The 21,621-nt window shown below is 36.0% G+C and overlaps 1 protein-coding gene across 1 annotated transcript in view; it reads left to right on the forward strand.

Annotated features, from left to right (window-relative positions):
* The window catches only part of LOC108977879, a gene marked incomplete at its 3' end in the record, with an annotated part of 35,383 nt that extends 15,607 nt beyond the window's left edge, over positions 1-19,776 (forward strand). Inside the window, exon 3 of the mRNA XM_018947843.1 lies at positions 19,620-19,776. Within this exon, the coding sequence (XP_018803388.1) occupies positions 19,620-19,776 (157 nt within the window). The remainder of the gene's footprint in view (positions 1-19,619) is intronic.
* Between the last annotated feature and the right edge of the window lie 1,845 nt (positions 19,777-21,621).

Genomic DNA, 21,621 nt, shown 5'->3' on the forward strand with positions numbered 1-21,621 from the left:
ATATATTCTTAAGAATAATATTTTCCAAAACGGTATCAACCTTATTCAACAGTATAACTTAAAATCTCTCCAGCTCAAATCCACATCAGTAATTTTATCAATTTTATTAAAATAAAAATCTTAAAAAGATGGCAACCTTTATCAGAAATATATCTAACAGTATAACTTTAAAAATCTTCAGCTTCATAGCCACATCAATAAACTTATAAATTCTATTAAACTACATTTTTTTTAATGTGGCAACCCCAAACGGTGTATATGACCAAGTCTCCTCAAATATTTTAATCTCCCAGTCCTTTAAAATATTTTTCGTTTGATACGCATACTATAGATAATAATTTAATAATTTTATTAAATTAGATTTTTTGAATAAGTGGCAATCCTACTCCAAAAATATTTCAAAGTTTCGAATTTAACAGTTAAGTCTTTCCAACTAAGCTTCTTACACTGTTGTAATTTAGTTTATTTTAATATTTTTCACAAATACGATTTTAAATAGGTGGCAAGTCTCGTCAAAAAATACACCACACTAAAAGTAGTCTCTTTTTTACTAAGTTTAGTATTTATATTGCAATAAATTACATATTTAATAAATTTTGCAAAAAAAAATATTTTAGACATGTGGCAAGGCGCATAAAAATATTATTCGACAACAAGCCTTCTTAAATCTCATGAGTTGGATACTAAATTCCAATAGTTTGTTCATTTTTTATTGAATATGATTTTTTAAATAATTGGCAACCATTTGCCCAAAAGTATTTTTGAAATTGAGTTTCCTTAACGTTAGACTCTAAGTAGACTTCGTATTTTTAATAGGCTTAAAAATATAAAAAGGTGGCAACACTGTCATTATCAAGAAACTAACGGTTTATTTTTAGCAACGGAKCCCCTTTAATAAGTTGCTTCACCTCAAAGATAACTTTATACGCATGGCTCTTGCTTAAATTGGCTCTGGATGATATTTTAAAGACGGGAATTAGGATTTGACTTAAGATAAGCAAAAAGTGATCAGATGGTACGAAAATAAATATCATTGAGTCAACCGAAGAATTCAAGAGGCGAATTAAATCGTGACTTAGTGCACCTGGAAAGTGAGAAGATGCTAGCGAAAAGTGTGAAAGAAAGTTGAGACTCGTTTTCACGAAAGCCGGGTCTTCATAATCGGAACGAGCTCCGATTTTCATCTGGCTAAGGCCTGTCAACTCGCAACAACGCTTCAAAATTACTTCAGAAGTGTTTTCGGTCGCTACAACAACAAGAAAGAGATTTTATATCAGAAAACCTAAATACATCCAGAAACACTTTGAACCACCTCCCACTCAAAAAGTCCCATTTACATCTATAACTCTGTTTATCCAGAAAATTCAATTTAAGTCTTCTTTTCTGATTTCAAAAGCTACCCACAGCTGAGTAGAATAGAGCAAAACTAACAAGAGTTTATGCCACAAGAAATGCACTTGTTTGCCTAATTGCTGCCTCTCATGCGACAGCAATCAAATGCCAGAGGGAAATAGTGCGTGCACAACAATAGCAATAAGTTGCAGGGTAGAGCAAGCAGGAGGCAGCGCATGGAAACCAGGTTTTAAGCACAAATATCATTAAATGCAGGCAACGAAAGTGGAAAATCAAAAAAAAAAAACGAATTAAAATGCGAAAATCCGGTGCACGCATGCTCATGCATGCATTATTACCGTTTGCTGTTGTTGTTGTAATCTTGAAGCGTCTAACTTTTGACACATGGCGTGCATGCACCTTCACTTACCGCTCTTTTAAATCCTTCTAATCTCGATTTGTTCGTCCGACGTCGCCTACTTTTTCTCGGTTTCGCCTCCCGCCACGCTCACACAATCTCTCCTAGTCTCTCTTCAATTTTACGCTGCCACTTACTTGCATGTCGGTTGATTTGCATATCGCACTTGTGCCGATTTCCAGCGATTTCCTTTTCCGGAGTTATATTTCGTGAGGCTACCAACTTCTCAGATGCAACAACACACGCACCCTCAAACACTTCCATGTGACGGAGTATACCTTCGACTGTAATCTCCTAGGCAGCATCATGTGGTGCGTGTACTTTGCTTGCGTATTGCCCAATATGTGCCTGCAAATGAAAGTATTACATTGCATGCTTTTTTCCTACGCTTGCCATTTCTCGCAACGCATTCGTGCCACATCGCGTTAATGCAGTGAAAATTCTCTTGTTTGTGGATTTGGTGCAAAGTTCAACGCTTGTTGACAAATACAGGCAGGTGTGCATGTGTGCGTGTTGCGTTACGTGTCCTCTTGACGGCGGTTGTGTTCGCATGTTGATTTGTGGCAGTTGTTGCAACACAGTTCCGACTTTAAGTGACTTCGAAAGTCTGCATTTGATATCTGAAATGAACGAAATGTAAAATGCAAATACTCAGTTACTTGAAAGTGGCGGAAAGTTGAAATCGTCTATAAAATTGCATGCCCTGTACGAGAATCTACATACTAGATAAGTATTTTCTGTGCAAATATTATAAAAAGTTTTTGAAATAAATTAATAAGAAAAACGTTAGCTTCGGTCTGTCTCTTATACACATCTAGATGTGTATAAGAGACAGCCCAGGAACTTCAATTTGATTGGTCAGTTTCTATAGCAGCTATACGTTGTACAAATAATTTTCCGTTCTAAATAATTTCTTCTAGGATTGTTGTATTCAATTGAAAAATAATACAAGCCAAACTTTGTGAAGATRTCTTRTCAAATAAAAAAATTCTTCAYAMAAGGGCTTGATTAGGATCAATTAGTTTCTATAGMAWWTATATCCGATAGTGGCTCGATATCGGCGGTTCCGACAAATGAGCAGCTTCACGAGAAAAAAAATCGTGTACATAGTTTTAGAMCGATATCTCAGAAACTGAGGGACTAGTTTGAGTGTTTAAAAAGCAACGAACAGATGGGCATGGCTTAAWCAACTTAGCTCGACACGCTGATTATGAAGAAAAAAGTAACCGAAAATTGTAAATAAAACGCTAAATATTTAATTATTAATCAATATTTGTTTTGTCGCCTTCAAAGTAAYCCATACCAGATATATGTAATTCACTTATGCCAACAATATTCCAAGTAATCGAAACACTTTTCGTAAGCACTTTTCGGAATGGCTTTCAACTTGTTCAGCGAATTTTGTTTTATCTCTTCGATCGACTCAAAACGGGTTCCGGGGAGAAGCAATTTCATTTTGAGGAACAAGAAAAAATCGAACGGAGATGGTATTCATTGTGTTTTTGGCTGAAACTGTGGTTACAATTGTGGCTCGACCTTGATTTTTTAGCGGCTTTGGCGCCTTTTTTTTATTTTTTTTTTTTTTTTGTTTTTGATTTGTTTCTACTCGGTTTTTTCTTTCCAACAATACTCGACTTATGTGCATGCCAAACTCATAAACCCAGAGACATGGGTCGCCAGTTATAACGCTCTCCGTGCATGTGGAATCGGCATTCGCACGATCAAACATGACCAAGGTTGATGAACGTCCAGAGCGAGACATGTCTTCAACGATCTCTCAACCTTGAAGGCAATTTAACACACAAGCAAGTGCTGTTTTTGAATTACCGTAAGTCTTTTCCAACATTAGCAACGATTCCGYACAATAAATGTGAGATAAATTKTTTGTTCGGATATGTGAAGTGCCTCTCCTTTGTGAAGACTTCTGCTGAGTAAGAATTAAAAGTACCCCATGAATCGACAAAGCATTTTCAGTCCATAGAAATCAACTTAATCTTGGGATATCTGGGGATATCTATCGGAACGAGTTAAAAAGTTTCCCTCTCGCTTTTTTTTTNTCTGAGTCTGAAGGATTTCAGAGTCTCGCAAAGCGTAGTTTTCGACAAGTTTTAACCAAACAATGTGCAGCCCCGTCCCATAGAGAATGCCAGAATACATGTAGACAACATAGCTCAGTCTGTTAGAATTTAGATGTAAGTTGGGACTCCTTCTATGGAGCACGTAATTAGCGTGACTTAGAGTAATTAAAAGTTTATTTTCGGGTACTATAATGTAAATCTCCGAATCACTCACCATAGAAGTCTAAAAATCGTTGTTCTAAAGTATGCCTAAGATTGTTAGAGGGATATAAACTTATAAAAGTGAATAGGACGATCACTGTAGGGGCTTTACAACACCAACAATATTGATCGCTAACCAGAGTTTCATGGATGCTAATTTTCTCAAGCGTGAGCCCAAAGACTCCAGACTATTATTCCAGGCAGACTGAGTTTTATGACTGTGACAATAAAGAGTAAATACTTCGGTTTTGTCCTCCTTGCCATRAAAAYYAAAATGGGGTGTTCWTTTAAATTTCACAGTGAGGAGTACCAATGCACAGCGGAAACCGTAAAGCCGATGAGCTCSGCAGCTGATGAGCTGAGCGAGTACACTCTTTCACCAATTTCATTTGATTGGCTCACAGATGTCCTCTTGCGTTCTGGTCTTGGATCCATCCTCCAATGAAATCACCAACGCTAGACAATAACCAGAATTTGTGCATCTGCGAAATCTTTCTGGCCCATGGTGAATCGTGTGAGTTTCTCCGAACTCTTGGCAAGATCAACCTCGCTACATTTAAAGGTGTTCTGACTGAACAGTTCTCATTTTTTTCACACGCTGTGCGCCTGAATATTATGACAGGTGCTTTTTACAAAACTTTATTGAAGAATGCGAAGTAGAATCATCTGGTAACTGTATCCTCYAAAATGACTGGAATTGMTATTAACCGCCTTAATGARTTAGTGGTAAGCCCAAAAGGCTTCGTCGGTTTATAAGGATCTGTTGATCTACTTTGAGGAATGGGTAACAGAAAGGACGCACATCTGTGTAACTGAGATCCATCAATTTTGGATCAACTTTACGTTCTAACCTAACCAAGTTGTGTATGCTAACTCAAGTCTTTCCGAGCACAGCAACCGTTATGGCGGATACATCTATCTTTTTAAGGGATATATTCCCTKCTAACACATTTCCGAAGAGATTTACTGTCAGTCGCCTGTTTTCGTAAATCTTTTTTCGCAAATCCATTCATTTTGTGAACCTTGAAGCTTTATGGTTCAAATAGCAGTCATGGCAATCACATTCAAAATGAACTCGATTTTATTTTAGGCTGAGGTCTGTTTATTCGTTAGCATACTTCAAAATTATTGAAGAAATTTTTTATTTATGTCTTAGCAGTTTCACGCCACTACTTTAATATTTTGAAATCAGCAATGAATAAAACAGTAGACTAAGTTCATAAATTTACTAAAATTTTGCWTTAGGGAATATGTACACACATACACATACACATATACAAAATCGTATATCATGTCACTAAAACTTTCCCCACGACAATTAGCTACTAATTGATTTGCTTTTACATAGTTAGATCATCTAAAATGCTCCGTTACTAATAATAAATGGGACCAAGGYATGTCCAAGACCACACACATAAACKTACATATGCCTGCGTGTAATGGCGGAAGTGTGTGCATGTTTGTTGTAAATTAGTTTTAGGTCATAAAATAAACAAATTTAGTTGAACATCGTAATTACATGGCTCCATTACACTTCCCCAGAGGCTGATTGCAATCACAGTTAGCAATACAATATCGGCCAGCCTGCAGGGAAATTTACCTAATTTCAAGAGATTTTATGGATTTGCGTATTATTTGGAAAATTASCTAGTTAGTTAGTGCTTTAATTTATTGCTAGCATTTAAGTGTTACTGGACTAGTTGAGAAGTGACCTGAATGTAACTAGTTATGTTAGCCAATTTAAATACGATATTATTATTTATTTTTGGATAGTTAAAGTAGTTCTGMACTGGTTTGATGTCGGACCAATTGTAACTAGTTATATTTGGACTAGTATTAATTCGAATATAATTTAAATAGTATATAGCTGATTTTTGAAACAAAGCAGGCAAAATAATACAATATATGTGCTAAACAGAAAATTATTATTGAACTATTTGAASTATGCAATTACTACTAGCCCACCAGTTGAGCCAAAACAAATTGGAAATATTACGAAATAATTACCACACAAGAGGCCTTTAAAAGAGACATTCCGAATGCTATCCGGCAAATTTTAATTTAATAAGGTTACCCCATCTCCAGAAAAAAATATAAAACACTCGCATATTACTGAAACTATGTCAATGCTGAAACAACGTTTTTTTTAACTCGAATAAAAGACATTCTCTGCTAAGAAAAATCCATATGTTTGAGATCTASTGTATTWTGTTCRATTTGCTGGARAGTGTGGCTTGGCGAATCAAAGAAAACTAGTAATATTAAAAAAYGTAGACACAGCAAGTGTACGTCCGTTAGCCTTTTACTACTGAACATTAAGGTATGTGCGGATGTTTTATTTAAAGCTCAAAAGTAATTTCGAATGGATGGTTTCTATCAAATCCTCTGCTTGCAATAAACTATAAGGGTACGTAAAGATTTTTATGMGTCTCTAGTATGTAGGTTTGTTTTCTATTTCGGCAACCTTGGTGTTGAAATCTGGCAACTTACAATTTTCTTATAGAATTTGATATTTTTGTTSATATRMATACTCAGAACTTTTTGAAATAAGKTCGCTATTTGTGTTGTTAACASTCACTTAAAATATTCAKCTCGACCAAAAAATAGAGTTAAATGCAAACATTTTCATACGAATGCGTCGTAATCAGTAAAACCAACCAGATGAATCACTCTGCACAATTACTGAAGCAACTGCATGTTTGAGCGCTAAAATCATCGACGTGATAAGTCGATCATTTTTTCAAACRCAAAAATATTGAATATTGAAAAATATTTGAAAAACAATAAATTATAATTTAACATTAATAGAATTTGTTTTTCTTCTCTAATTCCTTAATATAAAAGACATCCTTCAAAGAGATACCAATCACGAAAACTATTGCGAATCAACTAAAGTAGGATATTTCAAAGTCAAACGGCAATGAGATATTTACCATCGATGTCTTTTATGTAGAATTAGTTGACGCCTGCTGGACACTTTTCTTGATGACATTATATGTTTTTAACAATCATCAGATAGCCGAGGGCCGTGCTAGTGCTAAAGTGTAGAAAATGGTAGCTTCCTATGCTTGACAGACCAGATATACCGAAAACCGGTTTCTTGATTCCAAAGAGTTTTTCAATTCTAAACAAAGTAGACCAATAGGTGCCATATTTTTTCCCTCTCTTTTGACATTTCACGTCAGTAGCTTTTGCTATTTCATCACGGAAAGATACCGAAAACCGGTTTCTTGGTTCTAAAGAGTTTTTCAATTCTAAACAAAGTAGACCAATAGGTGCCATATTTTTCCCCTCTCTTTTGACATTTCACGTCAGTAGCTTTTGCTATTTCATAACGGAAAGATATACCAACCCACAATGAATCGAAATTATTTAAATTTACTACCGAAATTCGGAGTCAGTGGCCTTTTTGGCGCCAAAAAGTCACACAGCGAATGTCACAAACAATTTATTGAAAACCAAGTTTGGTGAACGTGTTTGAAGAATAGTGAAAAATGGGGTGGTCTTTCCTTACTACCTTGGCCAAAGAAAACCTTCCTGACTAAAAACGAAAATAATTTTTTCGGTTAGATGTCAACGCTGGAGAGAGAAACAGTATTGTTGTATGGATTTTTAAAAGATACGGAATTTGTTACTTAATGTATAACCTATTCTACCTGTCGCTCAACATCAAGATAAAGATTTSTATACCCATTTAGGTGAGYTTAAAGTTTTTTCTTGTTTTACGCAAGTTGGTAACTTTATCTTAGGYACAATAGACCTAAAATCGCGKTGCAATCTTAGTCTATTTATCTTAACTCTATCCTAAATTCTATGTTGGGTATTACTGAAACCATTTTATCTTCGTTAAGAATATTATTGATTTTACTTTTACAAATCAATTAGAGAGAGAAGAGAGAAGAGAGAAAAGGAAGAAATAGTTATTACTTAAAAGCAACGGCCACTCAACCCGTGAGGCAACAATGAAATAAACACATTTATTATTGGCAAAAAAACATCAAATTATTTACCGATTACTTAATGACTATGCTTTTTATAAAATATACACAACATTTCCCTAATAAACATAGAGCATAAAACAGTTAACAAAATGTACCTAAACTAACAACAAAATATCAATAATTTACACATTGTGGCACGATATTCAAGGCCGAAGGCACTATAGCTCATATTAGTAAACACGAATAAACACAGGAACACAACACCAAAACAAATGCCATACATTGTCATACTCTATGTGGCAGCGGTAGCATCTGCCTCATGTCAGAGCAAAGCTTAGGAGCAATGTGTGCAACAATTTSAGTAAAATTGCTTCGGTGTGTTGCCGTGCAGCGCTCGGCCATTAACAAAATGCCAATACTTGGGCCCGCTTCCTGCCTGCGGCATCCGCCACACGTCAATGCCAGGTCGCACCGCAGTTGCGGTTGCCACAGCTGCTACACACGAGCAGACAGCCCCTACCTGCCAACAACTATGGCGATGGGTGGGTGGTGCAGAACTCAACCGCCCACAAAGTCATAATTTCGCCGCTAAGTAATACGCTGGCTGTAAATATGAAGGTAGCACGAATTTACAATATGCCGCTAATGAAGGGCTGCCCTCCTTTTGGCGTGTTTCGGTGGTTGTCGACTGCTTATCATTGGCTGACAGCACAAGGTGAGCGTTGAACAGGTTCGGCATGATAGCTTATTGTGGCGTTTTCGGTTAATGAGTTCGGCTGTTTATTCAAATCAGTGAAATCAATGATAGCGAATTTATTTCGAATTTATTTATGAAATTCTATTCTAGTGACAATGGCTCGTTTTTGCTGCTAATTTTCTTTCATATATTTTGACTATGAGCACCGTTATTGTCTTTACTTTGGAGTTATGTACGCTTGGACGTTAATATGTCGACTGTGTATTAGATGAAGGAAGGCAATTTGGTCATTATTGGTTGTCATCAGCTCTGGACCGCCACGGTTAGGGGAATCTTATGACTGTCAGATATTTTTTATGACCATTCTTTCAGTATCTGCCGGGTTTGAAGAGGCTCTTTGACATGTTAGACAGCAATAAAAATGCTGAGTTTCACATAAACATCAAGGGGTTGCTGCACCCTAACCACACACTAACCGTTGCTTGCCTACTGATGGTATTGTTACTCAATGGTTTAGAATAAAGTTTTTAGATCCTTATGCACAAGGTGCAGAATCTTTCTTGACGGTATTTCTGAAAACAATTGGTAAAAAATCTTAACTCCAATATCATGAACCCTAACAAAAGTATCACAAAGAGCGACGTATGCACTGAGAGAAAAATATATCAAGTCTACAGTTAATTAAAAAATTTATTTCTCAGGTTTTTGGTCTTGGTTACAAAGTGGTCCGAACGTAACAATATCTTCGGAGATGGCAGCGCTGCTTAAGGCAACGCCAAATTTCGTTAGGGTAGCATATGAAAAATTTTTATACGCACGGACATGAACTACCACACTGGTATGGTATGGTATGGTAGCTATATACTAGAAGTCCGATGTCTGAAGTTCCGATAAATGACCTTTGAAAAAAAGAAAAAGTGCAAAATTTAGAATATCTCTAAAACTGAGAAACAAGTTCGCATATATACAGATAGAAAGACGAACAGACAAACGGGCATGGCTAAATTGACGCATATATATCATGCATCAGTGGAGCTCTTAGAACAATACCAAATAAGTCAAGAAGCGTTATTTTACATTTAAAGCCCACAGACTTGTTCTATAAGTAACAAGAAGCGAAGTCAGCGTTTAGACTGAGTGAATCCTCCACTAAATCGTATGTAACAAGGGTCATGCTAAAACATTTAGAAAGTTCTCGCTTCTAGCCAATACCACAGAATGTCGAAAGACAATTGAGAAGCTGTCAAAAGGTAGATGATGAGGAGATTATATACATCTTCTATGCGAAAGCAAAGCTTTGTGTCGGAAGAGAATATCAACTGTCGGCCGAGGGTTTCTTGACGATATTTCGGAGGTCGCACAGATAAAGCTTATWGTATTGATGAGCTTCATCGAAAGCAAGGCTTGCTTCAGATTTTAGTCTCGGTGGGCCTCCTAAAGGCATAGGTGCGTAGTCAGACAACTATTCTACCTTTCTACCCCATATAATCGGTARATAGATATGAGCTTCAYTTTCTTGTMTTATAAAAGATCCCAATTAAAGTAYTCTCACTACTTTTCTGATYAATTTGTTGGCAGCTCYGTTGAATTTTYAAACYGTTTAACTGTMTTYGCTACTACTGCTTCATGCAACAATAGACTATATTTGAATCGGATTTTTGGTTCAACGCTGGTCAGATTCTTTACTGAATGAATTACGCGATGAATATTTTCTTCACTTATTTTCTAAATATAATTGCAAAATATCAAAGTAAACAATCTGACTAGAGGCGCTTTTTACCAATCGATTACTGCATGCAACTGGCGTCTGCAATTACATAGATGCAGATGTGTGTGTATGTGTGTGTGTACATATATATGAACATGGTTTTTTGGCGAAAAATGAGCTTTTACTAACCATCTGAACACATCGTCGTCAACACATCGTTTTGTTTCTGGTCGCCACACTTTACATGCACATACATAGGGATAAGTATATGTGTGCGTGTGCGCGCTGTCGACAACCAATTTGCATAGTAATTCCATATAATTAAATCCGAATTGTACGCAATCATTGCTGAGGGCGTTCTCTCGCTGTTGCTGTTGCCATTTCGCAGTTTCGCAGGTAGCGCCACTGAAAGTGGGCATCAGCACTTTAACTCGCTGTTGCTCCCTCAATGCGTGGCTCGTGGTCTCGTTATAGCTATTCATCACCCGGTTGGCATGCTCATTCGTTCATTCCTTCATCTGTTGGCATTCTTGTTGGATAATTGAAAATTAAAACAGAAAATCACATTTGCCTGGTGGCAGATTAATGGCAAGTGCGAATAGATATTTCAAGCGTTTGCTACACTCTTACCTAACTGTTATTCGGTTATATGTATATATGCAACTAATTGAAATATAAAACCGCAGAAAGCTTCTCAAAATATCTACTATAAATAAGTAAATATGGTGAATATATGTGAGATATTACTGTAGCTTTGAAGTGTTGAAATATATATTCTGGTGAACCACAGAAACTTCCCCATTGCAACATATTGCGGCATTCTTGCGTAAACCAACAATAATTTATAAACATTGTGTGTCTTGCTTGAATATAATTTGCTTACATTATAGTAGAAAGCTATTGTATATGACACTTTACTATCAACAAAATTGATTGTCGTTTGTGGTGATATATATAAACATTAAGGTGGGTCAAAAAAAGTACGAACATTTTTGTTTTGCTGGCTACGCTAGAAAATAGGCTCTTAGACACCTTTAAGCAAATATCTCCAAGTACATATCCATATATATGTATATAAACATTAGGAAGGGTAAACAAAATTCTTTTTTCGCTTAGTACTCTGAAAAGCAGGTTCTTACACACCTCTAAGAAACATCTCCACGTATGCGCTTTTAATTCCAACGGGAAAGCTCTGCAACTTACAGTTATATATATATATATTTTTTATTTTTTATTATCAGGTTGCAAAAATATTCAAGTTATTCGAGTTTTAGTGGTTTGGTAGACAATTGTATGCTCTACAAAATGGTGAGTAGCAAGCAAAAATAAAATATATATTCCTTTCTTTGACCCACCGCAATAAACAAGTATTTATGTAATTATGTTCGGAAAATTCATAACTCGCTACCAAATATCTCGTTTGAGAGGTTCCGTAGACAATTGGGTTCCGTACGAAATGGTGCCTACAAATTCATTTTTTTTGACCCACCCTAATAAAGGTTTTAATATAATTATGTTCACAAGTTGGCTTACTAAAGATAAGAAAAGTTCTTTGCTATTTGTTTAGAGTATGTGAGAGAAAAGCATGTGAAAACATAACAAAAGAAGCATACCTTTAGGAGTGCATAAATTTACTCTCACTCCGAGTTGCCTAACAAAATTATAAAAAATCCTAAGAAAATAGCACTTCCAGGAAATACTTTTATTACTTAACCTTTATCATCAAAATTGTATTCAAAAATTGTATTGCTTCTCCAAAGCGCCGCAATGTAGGCAACACAAAATAATATTCTTGATATATGTACGTAAGTACTTGATATGTGTGTAATGAAAATTAGTATGTGCAAATGTTATATAAGATATAACAATATTTTATACGCATTCACCGTTTTGATAAATGGTTTTCTTCCCCTTATGCTATAGGAAAGTTCAGACATTAAGATAGAAAATGTGTGTACCTCAAAGAGTTAATACTCAGAAGGTAACGTCGGAGATACTATTAGCTGATCTTTTTATGATTTTGATACGCCTTAACTTGCCTCTAATTTATCTCTAACCGAAACCGCCATAGCAGCAGTGTAGGTCGCAGTACAAAAATTATTTAAAATACAAAGTTGCATTTTTGTAAAATATTTATTTTTACTGCTATTTTCTGCATACAATCTGGTGACGAAATTGCCGCCCTCAAGCTGTGCTATTACGTTGTCACATAAATAGAACAACAACAAAAAATATAAACACACACACACAACCAACACATATACGAATCCACGTTTCGATATTCATAAATCAGTTGGGAAAAAAATTGCTCAACTGCGTCATTCATTTAATTGTATGTCCCTCAGGGCGTTGAATTAATAGCCATTATCTGCTTACCATTGTTATTTTAGAAATACACAAACTTACAACTGCTTGCAGTAGCGCCAAGAATATGCACAAACTGAATTTATTTCTAATAAATTATGGCAAAGAATGACAGTACTCGTGGCATCTTCGAACAATTTGCAAATAAACGCCGAGCCAAGTGCAAGGAAGCGCTTTTGGCACTTGGCACTACGCGGCTAAGCTGTTTAGAATACGCCATACATTACGCTGACATACTTATATATGTAATATTGTTGTTGTTGTTGCAAATATTGTTATTGTTTTTTGCATGCAGCACAGTATTTTCAAACAATTGTTGGCGTCAACGGCGAGCAATGGTTGCACCACAGATCCAAATGATTGCACATATGGTAAATATTTTTATTTTTGTATATATACATATGTACATATATATGTGCATATTTGTACTTCACTATAAATTTCCGCGAGTTAGGCGCCGCGAGCGAAACTTGCTCTATGAAGCACGTGTAAGAGCGAAAAGCGATTTGGCAGCCAAGTTTGCACAGCCAACGCTTGACCCTGACATTTACCACACTTTTAACCTCAAACTTTGCCGTTCGAAAGCAATTTGTTCACTCACACAACTGTAGGTGGCTGCTGATCGATGTTAAACTGTTTTTGGCGCGTGGGGGCAGCTCGTTAAGCTGCAGCACTTTTAAGTGCCATTGATTGTGCAGTTAAAATATTTTAGTGTTTGGCGCATAACGAGGTTCGGCATTGGGTACTCACCGATCATTTGAAATGAGTTACTATATTCATATGTGTGCATATAAAGTACCGAGCTATAATTTGCTTGAGGCGAAAATTTGTTGGAAAAATTATTATTCTTTACATTGATTGGAAAATGCTGAGGTGATAACAATATTTCCAGCTGGCGGATACTATTTGGTTGTATAAAAATTCCAATCGATGACGATGGAGCAAATCTTATATTGCCCCATCATGAAGAAGTTCGAATATCAATTACCCGTTTTAAGAACAATAAAGCACCGGGGCCCGATGGATTGTCGGCCGAGCTATACAAGTACGGCGGCGGCGAAGAACTGATAAGCAACATGCATCAGCTTCTTTGTAGAAATCAAAAGTGGTTTGACACAGACTTCATCGATTTCAAAGCTACTTTTGTCAGCACGAAAAGCAGCAAAACTATTACGGCGCTTGTCAACCGACGTTCAGCAATACTATAATATCCGTCAAGACCATAAAGGTTCTCTCCGAGCCGTTCGATTCCAGACGAGGTTTCAGACAAAGCGGCTCCTCACCGTGCGACTTTTCACTCATCGTGCGACTTTCTACTTATAGAAAAAATAATTCGAGCTTCAGATCTGAATAGAAACGGTATCATCTGTGTTCAGCTGCTGACGTACGCCGGAAGTGAAGCAAATGGGTCTGTTAGTGAACGAGGACACGACGAAATAGCTCCTGCCATCAAACAAATAGTCTTTGCATTCACTGTTGATAGGCATAATTTCAAAGTTGTAGGTAATTTCGTCTTGAAACCAGGATTAAAAACAGCATCATCCTCGAAATCCAACGCAGAATAACTCTGCTATTTCGGTCTGAGTAGGCAATTGAAAAGTAAAGTCTTCATATACAGTAAATCCCAAGGAAGAGGCGAAACAGTAGTCCCCCGCTGGCGAACCTGCTCCGAAGACGGTGAAGACTGTTTTAACGCCTCGAAAGTTGATTGAGAAGGGTAAAGCTTTAATAGAACAATATTATGCTGAATTAATGAACTAATTCAATGCGAATTGTAAAAAAAAACCAGTCTCATTTGGCGTTAAAAAATGCCCCCCCCCCCCCCTCAGGGGCATATTGTTTAAACAGCTGTTCTATCGCCGATATATCCCTCCGTATGACTTCCTATTGTTTCCAAACATCAACAAGTTAGTCGTCGGGCATTTCAACTACAGAGCAGAACGCCGGTCGATATAACCATCATAGGGACCCCCAATAGGCCGACAAATTGGTAAATAGGTCCAGTGCTACAATGCAGTATGCTAACGTGAATCCAGCTCGTTTACAATCTGGAGCAAGTGGAATGAGGACGCCACTTCTTGCGAGTTCATCAATTTGCAGTTTCAGCAACCGAAGGAGTCTGCTAATGAAAAGTCTGTATGATATTGACGTTGAGTACGACAGTCTTTGACTAACTTTTAGAGCACAGCAAGCGAGTTAAATGCTCATTTCTAGTTTCAACCTGTTTGAATTTGGGTAATAACCTTAAAATCTAAAAAGAAAAAAATCAACCTGTTTAAAAACTTTTAAACAAATTGAGATTCTCATTGCTTTCGTGCATGTTTGCTGAGTACAAATCAAAACCAAATCTGTCATCAAAGTGACTCGACAAAAACAAAGTTTACCAATAAATTTAAAATAAGCAGATCAAACGCTGAAAGCAAAAGTGCACAAATGGCACGAAATGAAATGAAAGTGATAAAAATCAGTGCAAAATAAATGTTGACAACGACAGCTGAGTGATTGGTATTAAAGAGTTGTCGAAGAGCGCAAAAAATAGAGCGATTGATGTCACAGCTTTATTACGGAACCCAGGAACACATAAACTTCGAAGGCAACAAAGTGCAGCTACACACAAGCTGTGCCACAAACACACACGCTTCACTTTTTCACTTCACCCTCAACACGCCCGCACACCTGTTTAGTGCAATACATCACTTACGAAGTTTCGGCACAAGGCGTTTCGAGTTTTTTCCACTCTTTGTTTTCAGCGTTCCAAGAACCTCACCTCGAACGCCACTCGTTCATGTCGTGTCGTGTTGTTGTGGCAGGTGTGTGTGTGTGACATTTCGTCAGCGGCAAATGAAGCGGTAAACCGACGCGTAACGTGCACGCTTCGGCAAACGAATCGAATGTCTGGTTTTGTGTGTTGCATACAAATTAATTTTCTTGAGTTACCTTGGCGTGCGGACGTGCGGGGTGGAGCGCGCAGTAAAATGGAGCGAACGTTAGGGAAAATGCGCAGTCAACCACAACTATGCATGGGGCTTACGCATATATTGTTTGTGGGATTGAGGAGCTTATGTTATTTGTTTTTGTTTCTCCATCGGGCGATCGTTATTGCTGTTGTGTTTCAAGAATTTTGTGCTGAAGAAATGTTCATTTTAGGTGAAAGGATTTTCGATTTTAAATGAAATGTTTAAGGATAAGATCTTTTAGCCCGCAGGGCATAGGGGCCACATGCAATTGTTTTGATTTTATTTGTTTGTCTAAATCTCGGAATTTGCGAGTTAATTGATTTTTGGGTTTAAGAAAGTTGGGCAGGTGTGTGTATGAAGCAATTGGTAGCTTCGAGCAATTATAGCACTGGAAGATGATAGAACTTCTTCACCCTTCTTCATTAAAGCGGTGCTAAATTCCTTATTCCTCGCTCTACATCAATTTTTAAAACTTATTTTTCAAAAAAGGAAAAATAAATGGAGAACTTTACAAAAAAATTTATAAAAGTTTTAAAAAATTATAAAAGTTTTTAAAATATTTTTTCGGATAATATTTTTCCAAACTTTTATTTCTGAATATAGTGTACTGAATTAAGTACTTTTACCACCAAGCTATCACTATTTTATGACTAATCACTATTTCATGATTTTGGCTGCTGCTATTCACAATTTTTTATATATATCATTTGAATTAARGGTGTTTRTCTTCGCTAAATTATCGATTTTTCTTTTGTAGTTAAAGACGATACGAAGACGTTGACGATGATAGACGATACGATCAAACATTGAAAAAAAAATTGTTTTCGGCTTTTTCATGACCTTAGTTACTATTATGAGTTATCGCTAGATTTGTGGGTTCTTGTCTTCGCTAAAATACGAGTTTCACTTTTATAGTTGAAGACAATACGACCAAAAATTTGATTTAAAAAATATTTTCGGCTACTTTATGACTCTGACTGCTGTTATTAGCTACGGTATAATTTAAAGGTGTTTGTCTTCGCTAAAATACCAGTTTTATTTGAATAGCTGAATAAAGGAAAAATTAAAAATTTTATAAAAAAATATTTTTCGACTATTGCATGATTCTAGCTGCTGGAATGAGTTATCGTACAACTTGAAGGGTTTTTTCTTGGCTAAAATACTAATATTACTTTTAGAGTTGAAGAAAGGAAATAGACGATGCGAACAAAAATTGAAAAATTATGTAAAACATATTTTTCGGATTTTTTTTCTGATCATACTTATTACATTAATTCCTTAAGATATTTTATTAAAAACTTTTATAACTATTTCATGTCTCTAATATCTCTTATAATATGTTTCGGTGTGTGTCTTCGCTAAAATTTCACTTTTTTTCAAAAATATTGCCTACAAATAGGAGCATAACTTTTTCTAAGTCATAGTCAATATTGTTAAAAAAATAGTAATACAAAATATTGGCTATAAATGTACTAATTTTGCATTAAATTGAATTCAGAAAAGTTATGCACCATTTTGTTCGATGAATTGTTACCATTTTTAATAAATTTCATAATGTTACTCCCATAGAAATTACGTGCATATTGATAAAACACTAAAACAAACGAGTTTCACAAATATCTCTTCTTGAAGCGAATTTTTCAGCAGCAAAACCATTTGCCATAGACAAGAAAAGCGAGTGGTAATTTGTTGCCAGTTCCCGTTTATAAGGTCAAGGTTCCCAACTAAGTTCTCGGGGCTTTCGGGCGTATCACTATCGAAATGCTTGGCTTGGCGTCATACTAATGGTACACAATTACACTAAAAAGTTTAATGCTCACCGTTTCTGGGCCATTGTCAACATTTAGACGAAAAAGTTGTTGAGGTTCGAACTAATCACAAACAAGTGTCAGACCTTTCTGACCGTCAATGCCGTCATGGCTCTTTCGCGCCGGCTCAACGGGACTACGATCGTTTTCGCTTRTCGTAAGTGASCCACTTTWCATYWCSTCAAAYCAATCCGCTCTATAAATTACWCGATTTTACTTTGATWTCGTAGCGATTCGCAGATTCGGTYCATGACAAGTTCTGACATATAARGTGAGTGGGGCAGCCGCTGTTTACCAAAWAATTTTTAACCGCTCTTTCAATRTGAGGCCTAGTGTTGYCTCGACGGAAAAYTATTCCTCGTGTTTAGTCGTAAGTKCCGAAAGCTTTTCGCCAATCGCTAGCTTCAATTCAATAATGATATCTCACCGTATTAGAGGCTCATAGCAAAGCACGTCCCACTGATTCCACTAAATATGGAGTCGAAAATTTACGTCATGAATATTCCTTTTGCCGTTAATTTAATTGGTTGGTCAGGTTTATATATTATCCGTATTTTGTTTACGAGTTGTACTAATGAATCTTTTTTTTCATCACGCAAACCGATTTCTTTAACTTAGGTTTTCATATTAAAGTTGTAAAAACGGAATAAAAAACCACCCACAAAAATACTTTTTCGGGCACAAACTTCGAGAAATTCGCTGTTTTTTACGCTTTAAAGGGATGATATTAGATGAAGCACACAGGCAGAAACTTTTCAAAACAAATTCAGAATATTGGGGCAATGGCATAATGCTCAAGCATCATAACAAAAATATCTGGGCAAACGGCACGAATATAGCTATAGACCCAATATTAGTCTCAATATGAGACAAAATACTTCAGATAATGTATAAATTGAATGACATCTTCTCACAGTTTTGACACCATAAAGTTCAAATACGTTAAATTTTGAGTGCTAATTGAAAAAGGTAGTGTAATATTTTCTTCATTTTGTAAAAATGAAAATTATTTCAAAATATACACATTTCGAGTTCAAAAATATTGATATTTGTAATCGACTTTATCGGTAATTGCATTACCCATTTTAAGCAGACCGCTCACTTATAATTGTAAAAGAATTATTTTACATCGAAACTAGAATATTCTCGAATCACTTAACTTAACTTATGTTAGTAAAATTGTTTTAAAGTTGATTAAATTTATAGCAGGCCACTTGTGCTTCAATTCAATTGCCGCCTACTAAGTTTATTAGGTAAAACTCATAATATAAGCAAAGCGATAAACATACAAGCATATGTATCTATATCCATATATGATAGAAAAGATATATAATATAATTTTTTTACACTATTATTTAGCCGACCATTGAAGCGAAAGAACGTTTTGTGGAAAAYTATTTTAATTTAATTGYATGTTGCGTATACGCCATGGATTACCGAAGCACTGGCTATGCGCAACAGTGCATTAAAAAAGAACAAACACAAAAACTGGCACAACAACAAGAAAAAAGTATGATACAACAACAACAAACAACAAAACCGTGTACAATAACAAAAACAAAAACGCAACACAACAACAAAAACAAACCGATTTACAATAACAAAAGCAAARCCTTCGCACAAAAACAAAAACAGTGCTAAAGAGACTGCAAGCACAAACACTTGAAAACATTGTTTGCCACACAATTCATGCAACCAGTGTTGCGCAATAGCATATACACTYACTTAGCACAGCGGCAGGCAAGCGTTGCGTGCTACACAATAAAAACCAAAAAAAGAAAAAAACAACAAAATGGCAACGCAATAACTTTCAAAGAGCGCTGGAAAAACTTTGCGCCTCGACCAAAAGTTTTAGCTTACAACAACAAAACTTTCCAACAACAAAATAGTCCAAGCAAATATAGCTATTGGCGAGTTTATATGCATAACGGCAGTTATTGGCGGGGGCTACTAAATAGATGTAGCACTTTAAGCAATAAGGAAATCAACTTTAGAGTTTTCCCTGAACTTGTAATCTCGTTTCAGCTATTTTCTCGCAAATTTCCCTACTTACTTTGCTGCTTGCCACAAAGCATATTTCATACATACTCACAACTGTTCTTCTCACACCTGCAGGTACGACGACGCGCACAAGCACAGGCCCAACAGCAGCAGCAACAGCAATATAATCTGGAAAATGCACGTTCTTACTGCACGAGCGAGCCGCGTCTCAGCGAAACGGAAACGCCGCCGCAAAGACGCAAATTATCGCAACGAAGACCACAACAGCATGGTAAGTGCGCGCCACAACAGCCCTTCTTGAACAGGTGTACCATATATGTATGTCGAGGCAAGTGTGTGTTTATGGTTGTATGTGTGTGTGTGTGTGTGTGTTTGCAGGTCGCATGTCGGCGGCTGGAATTTACTTGGATTAGCTGGCATTAGCGCTGCGTTAATGCCACAAAGTGTTTTAATAAACAAATAGAAATGCCAGGTTTTTCATACGCTGTGTGCGTAAACATCCGGCAAACTAATTTTCATAGCTACTAAAGTGCGAAAATTACTTTCAGTCATTAAGGTTAATAGCAACTTTGGGCAAAGCAACTGAAATGTTTAGCGAGTAAGGCAACTGTAAGCAAAAACTGGAAGCAGTATTTCTGTAGAACTTCTCTCTTTTGAACTTGGAAATTTTGTAATAAAAATTCCGATTAATTTGCATTTACTTTATAAGAAAATATTAAGTAGAGATCTAGTTGAGTCACTTTCGTTATTTGTGAGGCTAATAAAGCCAAATTAGTTTAAAAATCGAATTTTTAAAATTATTTATTTTGAAATAATTAAATAATAATGCACTTGAAATTGAAAAAAAAAAATTGCAAATTTCATTTTTTAAAATATATTGGCTCTAAATCATGTGTTCGATATAAAAATTAGTTTCTCTTACTTACTTTAAAGCGTGCCGCTAGTGGGAGCTGAGCTCGACTATGTTTTTATATTTTTGACTGATTTCTTACTCCATAAAAACGACTTAAGCGAAATAGCTTAGTGAGCAAATTGCAATATCTCTTCAGGTGGCACGGAGGCTCTGAAAACAATAAAAATATATTTATGTATCATACAATAAGTAGTACTTCCTGCCGAWGATATTAACTTTCAAAATAAAMCWYCAAATATCCAACATCAATATAAGTRCTTATGAACCAAAAGTAGTAAGACCTTGTTCATAAAAGTATTTTTAAGATTCTTCATTTATTCTTTAAAATCTATGTCGTGCACCTCAAACTGATTCCTCTTGGCTTCAATACACTTACGCCAACGTTTTTTCAATTTAATCATGGGGGAGACATTAAATTTAGTTCAAGAGAGTTTTCTGTAGTAATTAACAGTTGATTTTTCTAGCGTTTGAGGTCCCTAGTATACCATGGCAGCTTATATAGCTGTATATCTTTAACCGGGATATTATAACGACGAAATTCTTGAATAGTTTTCTTAAAAATGGAAAAACTATTAGCAGTATCAGTAAGTCATTCCATTAAAACTCAACGAGCAAATGTTTGAGTCTTGTAAAATCACAAAATCTAAAACTAAAACCAAGTTCGTCAATTGGTTTGACAGGAGCGAAAAGATAAGCATCAATATTAAACGGTAACGGAGAATGATGAATGGTAGCTGGAGTGATGGCAGAGAATCCATCAATCAACCTAAAGTTTAAATTATCGCTGAGAAAGACTAAGTCAAGAAATCGATCAAAACTATTCGCAGCTGAGTTAATTTGATTAATAAAATTGAGAATAAGCAGGCTATAAATGAGAAATAACTCACGAGAAGCCGAAGAATTGGAGGGAATATGGGCAGCGCTTTAGGAAAGTCGGACCAGACAATATTGCTTAGATTGAAGTCACCCATAACACAAAAATGTTATTGTGTTATACCTTACTTAAAATCAGTGAGGAAATATTATTTCCATACATCTTATACAAATCTAGAGCACAATTAGCAGGGATGTATGAAATACAAATAGATAGTTAGTCAGGAATTAAAATATTATTATCAAGCATTATTAAATGAGGACGAAATTTGCGATGAACTGCTAAAAGAACACCACCACCTGTAACGTAGCAAGTTTTTTCGTGATCTC

Source organism: Bactrocera latifrons, unplaced genomic scaffold, assembly GCF_001853355.1.
Source record: "Bactrocera latifrons isolate USDA-ARS-PBARC rearing strain unplaced genomic scaffold, ASM185335v1 scaffold_961, whole genome shotgun sequence".
In the NCBI taxonomy this organism is placed as follows: domain Eukaryota; kingdom Metazoa; phylum Arthropoda; class Insecta; order Diptera; family Tephritidae; genus Bactrocera; species Bactrocera latifrons.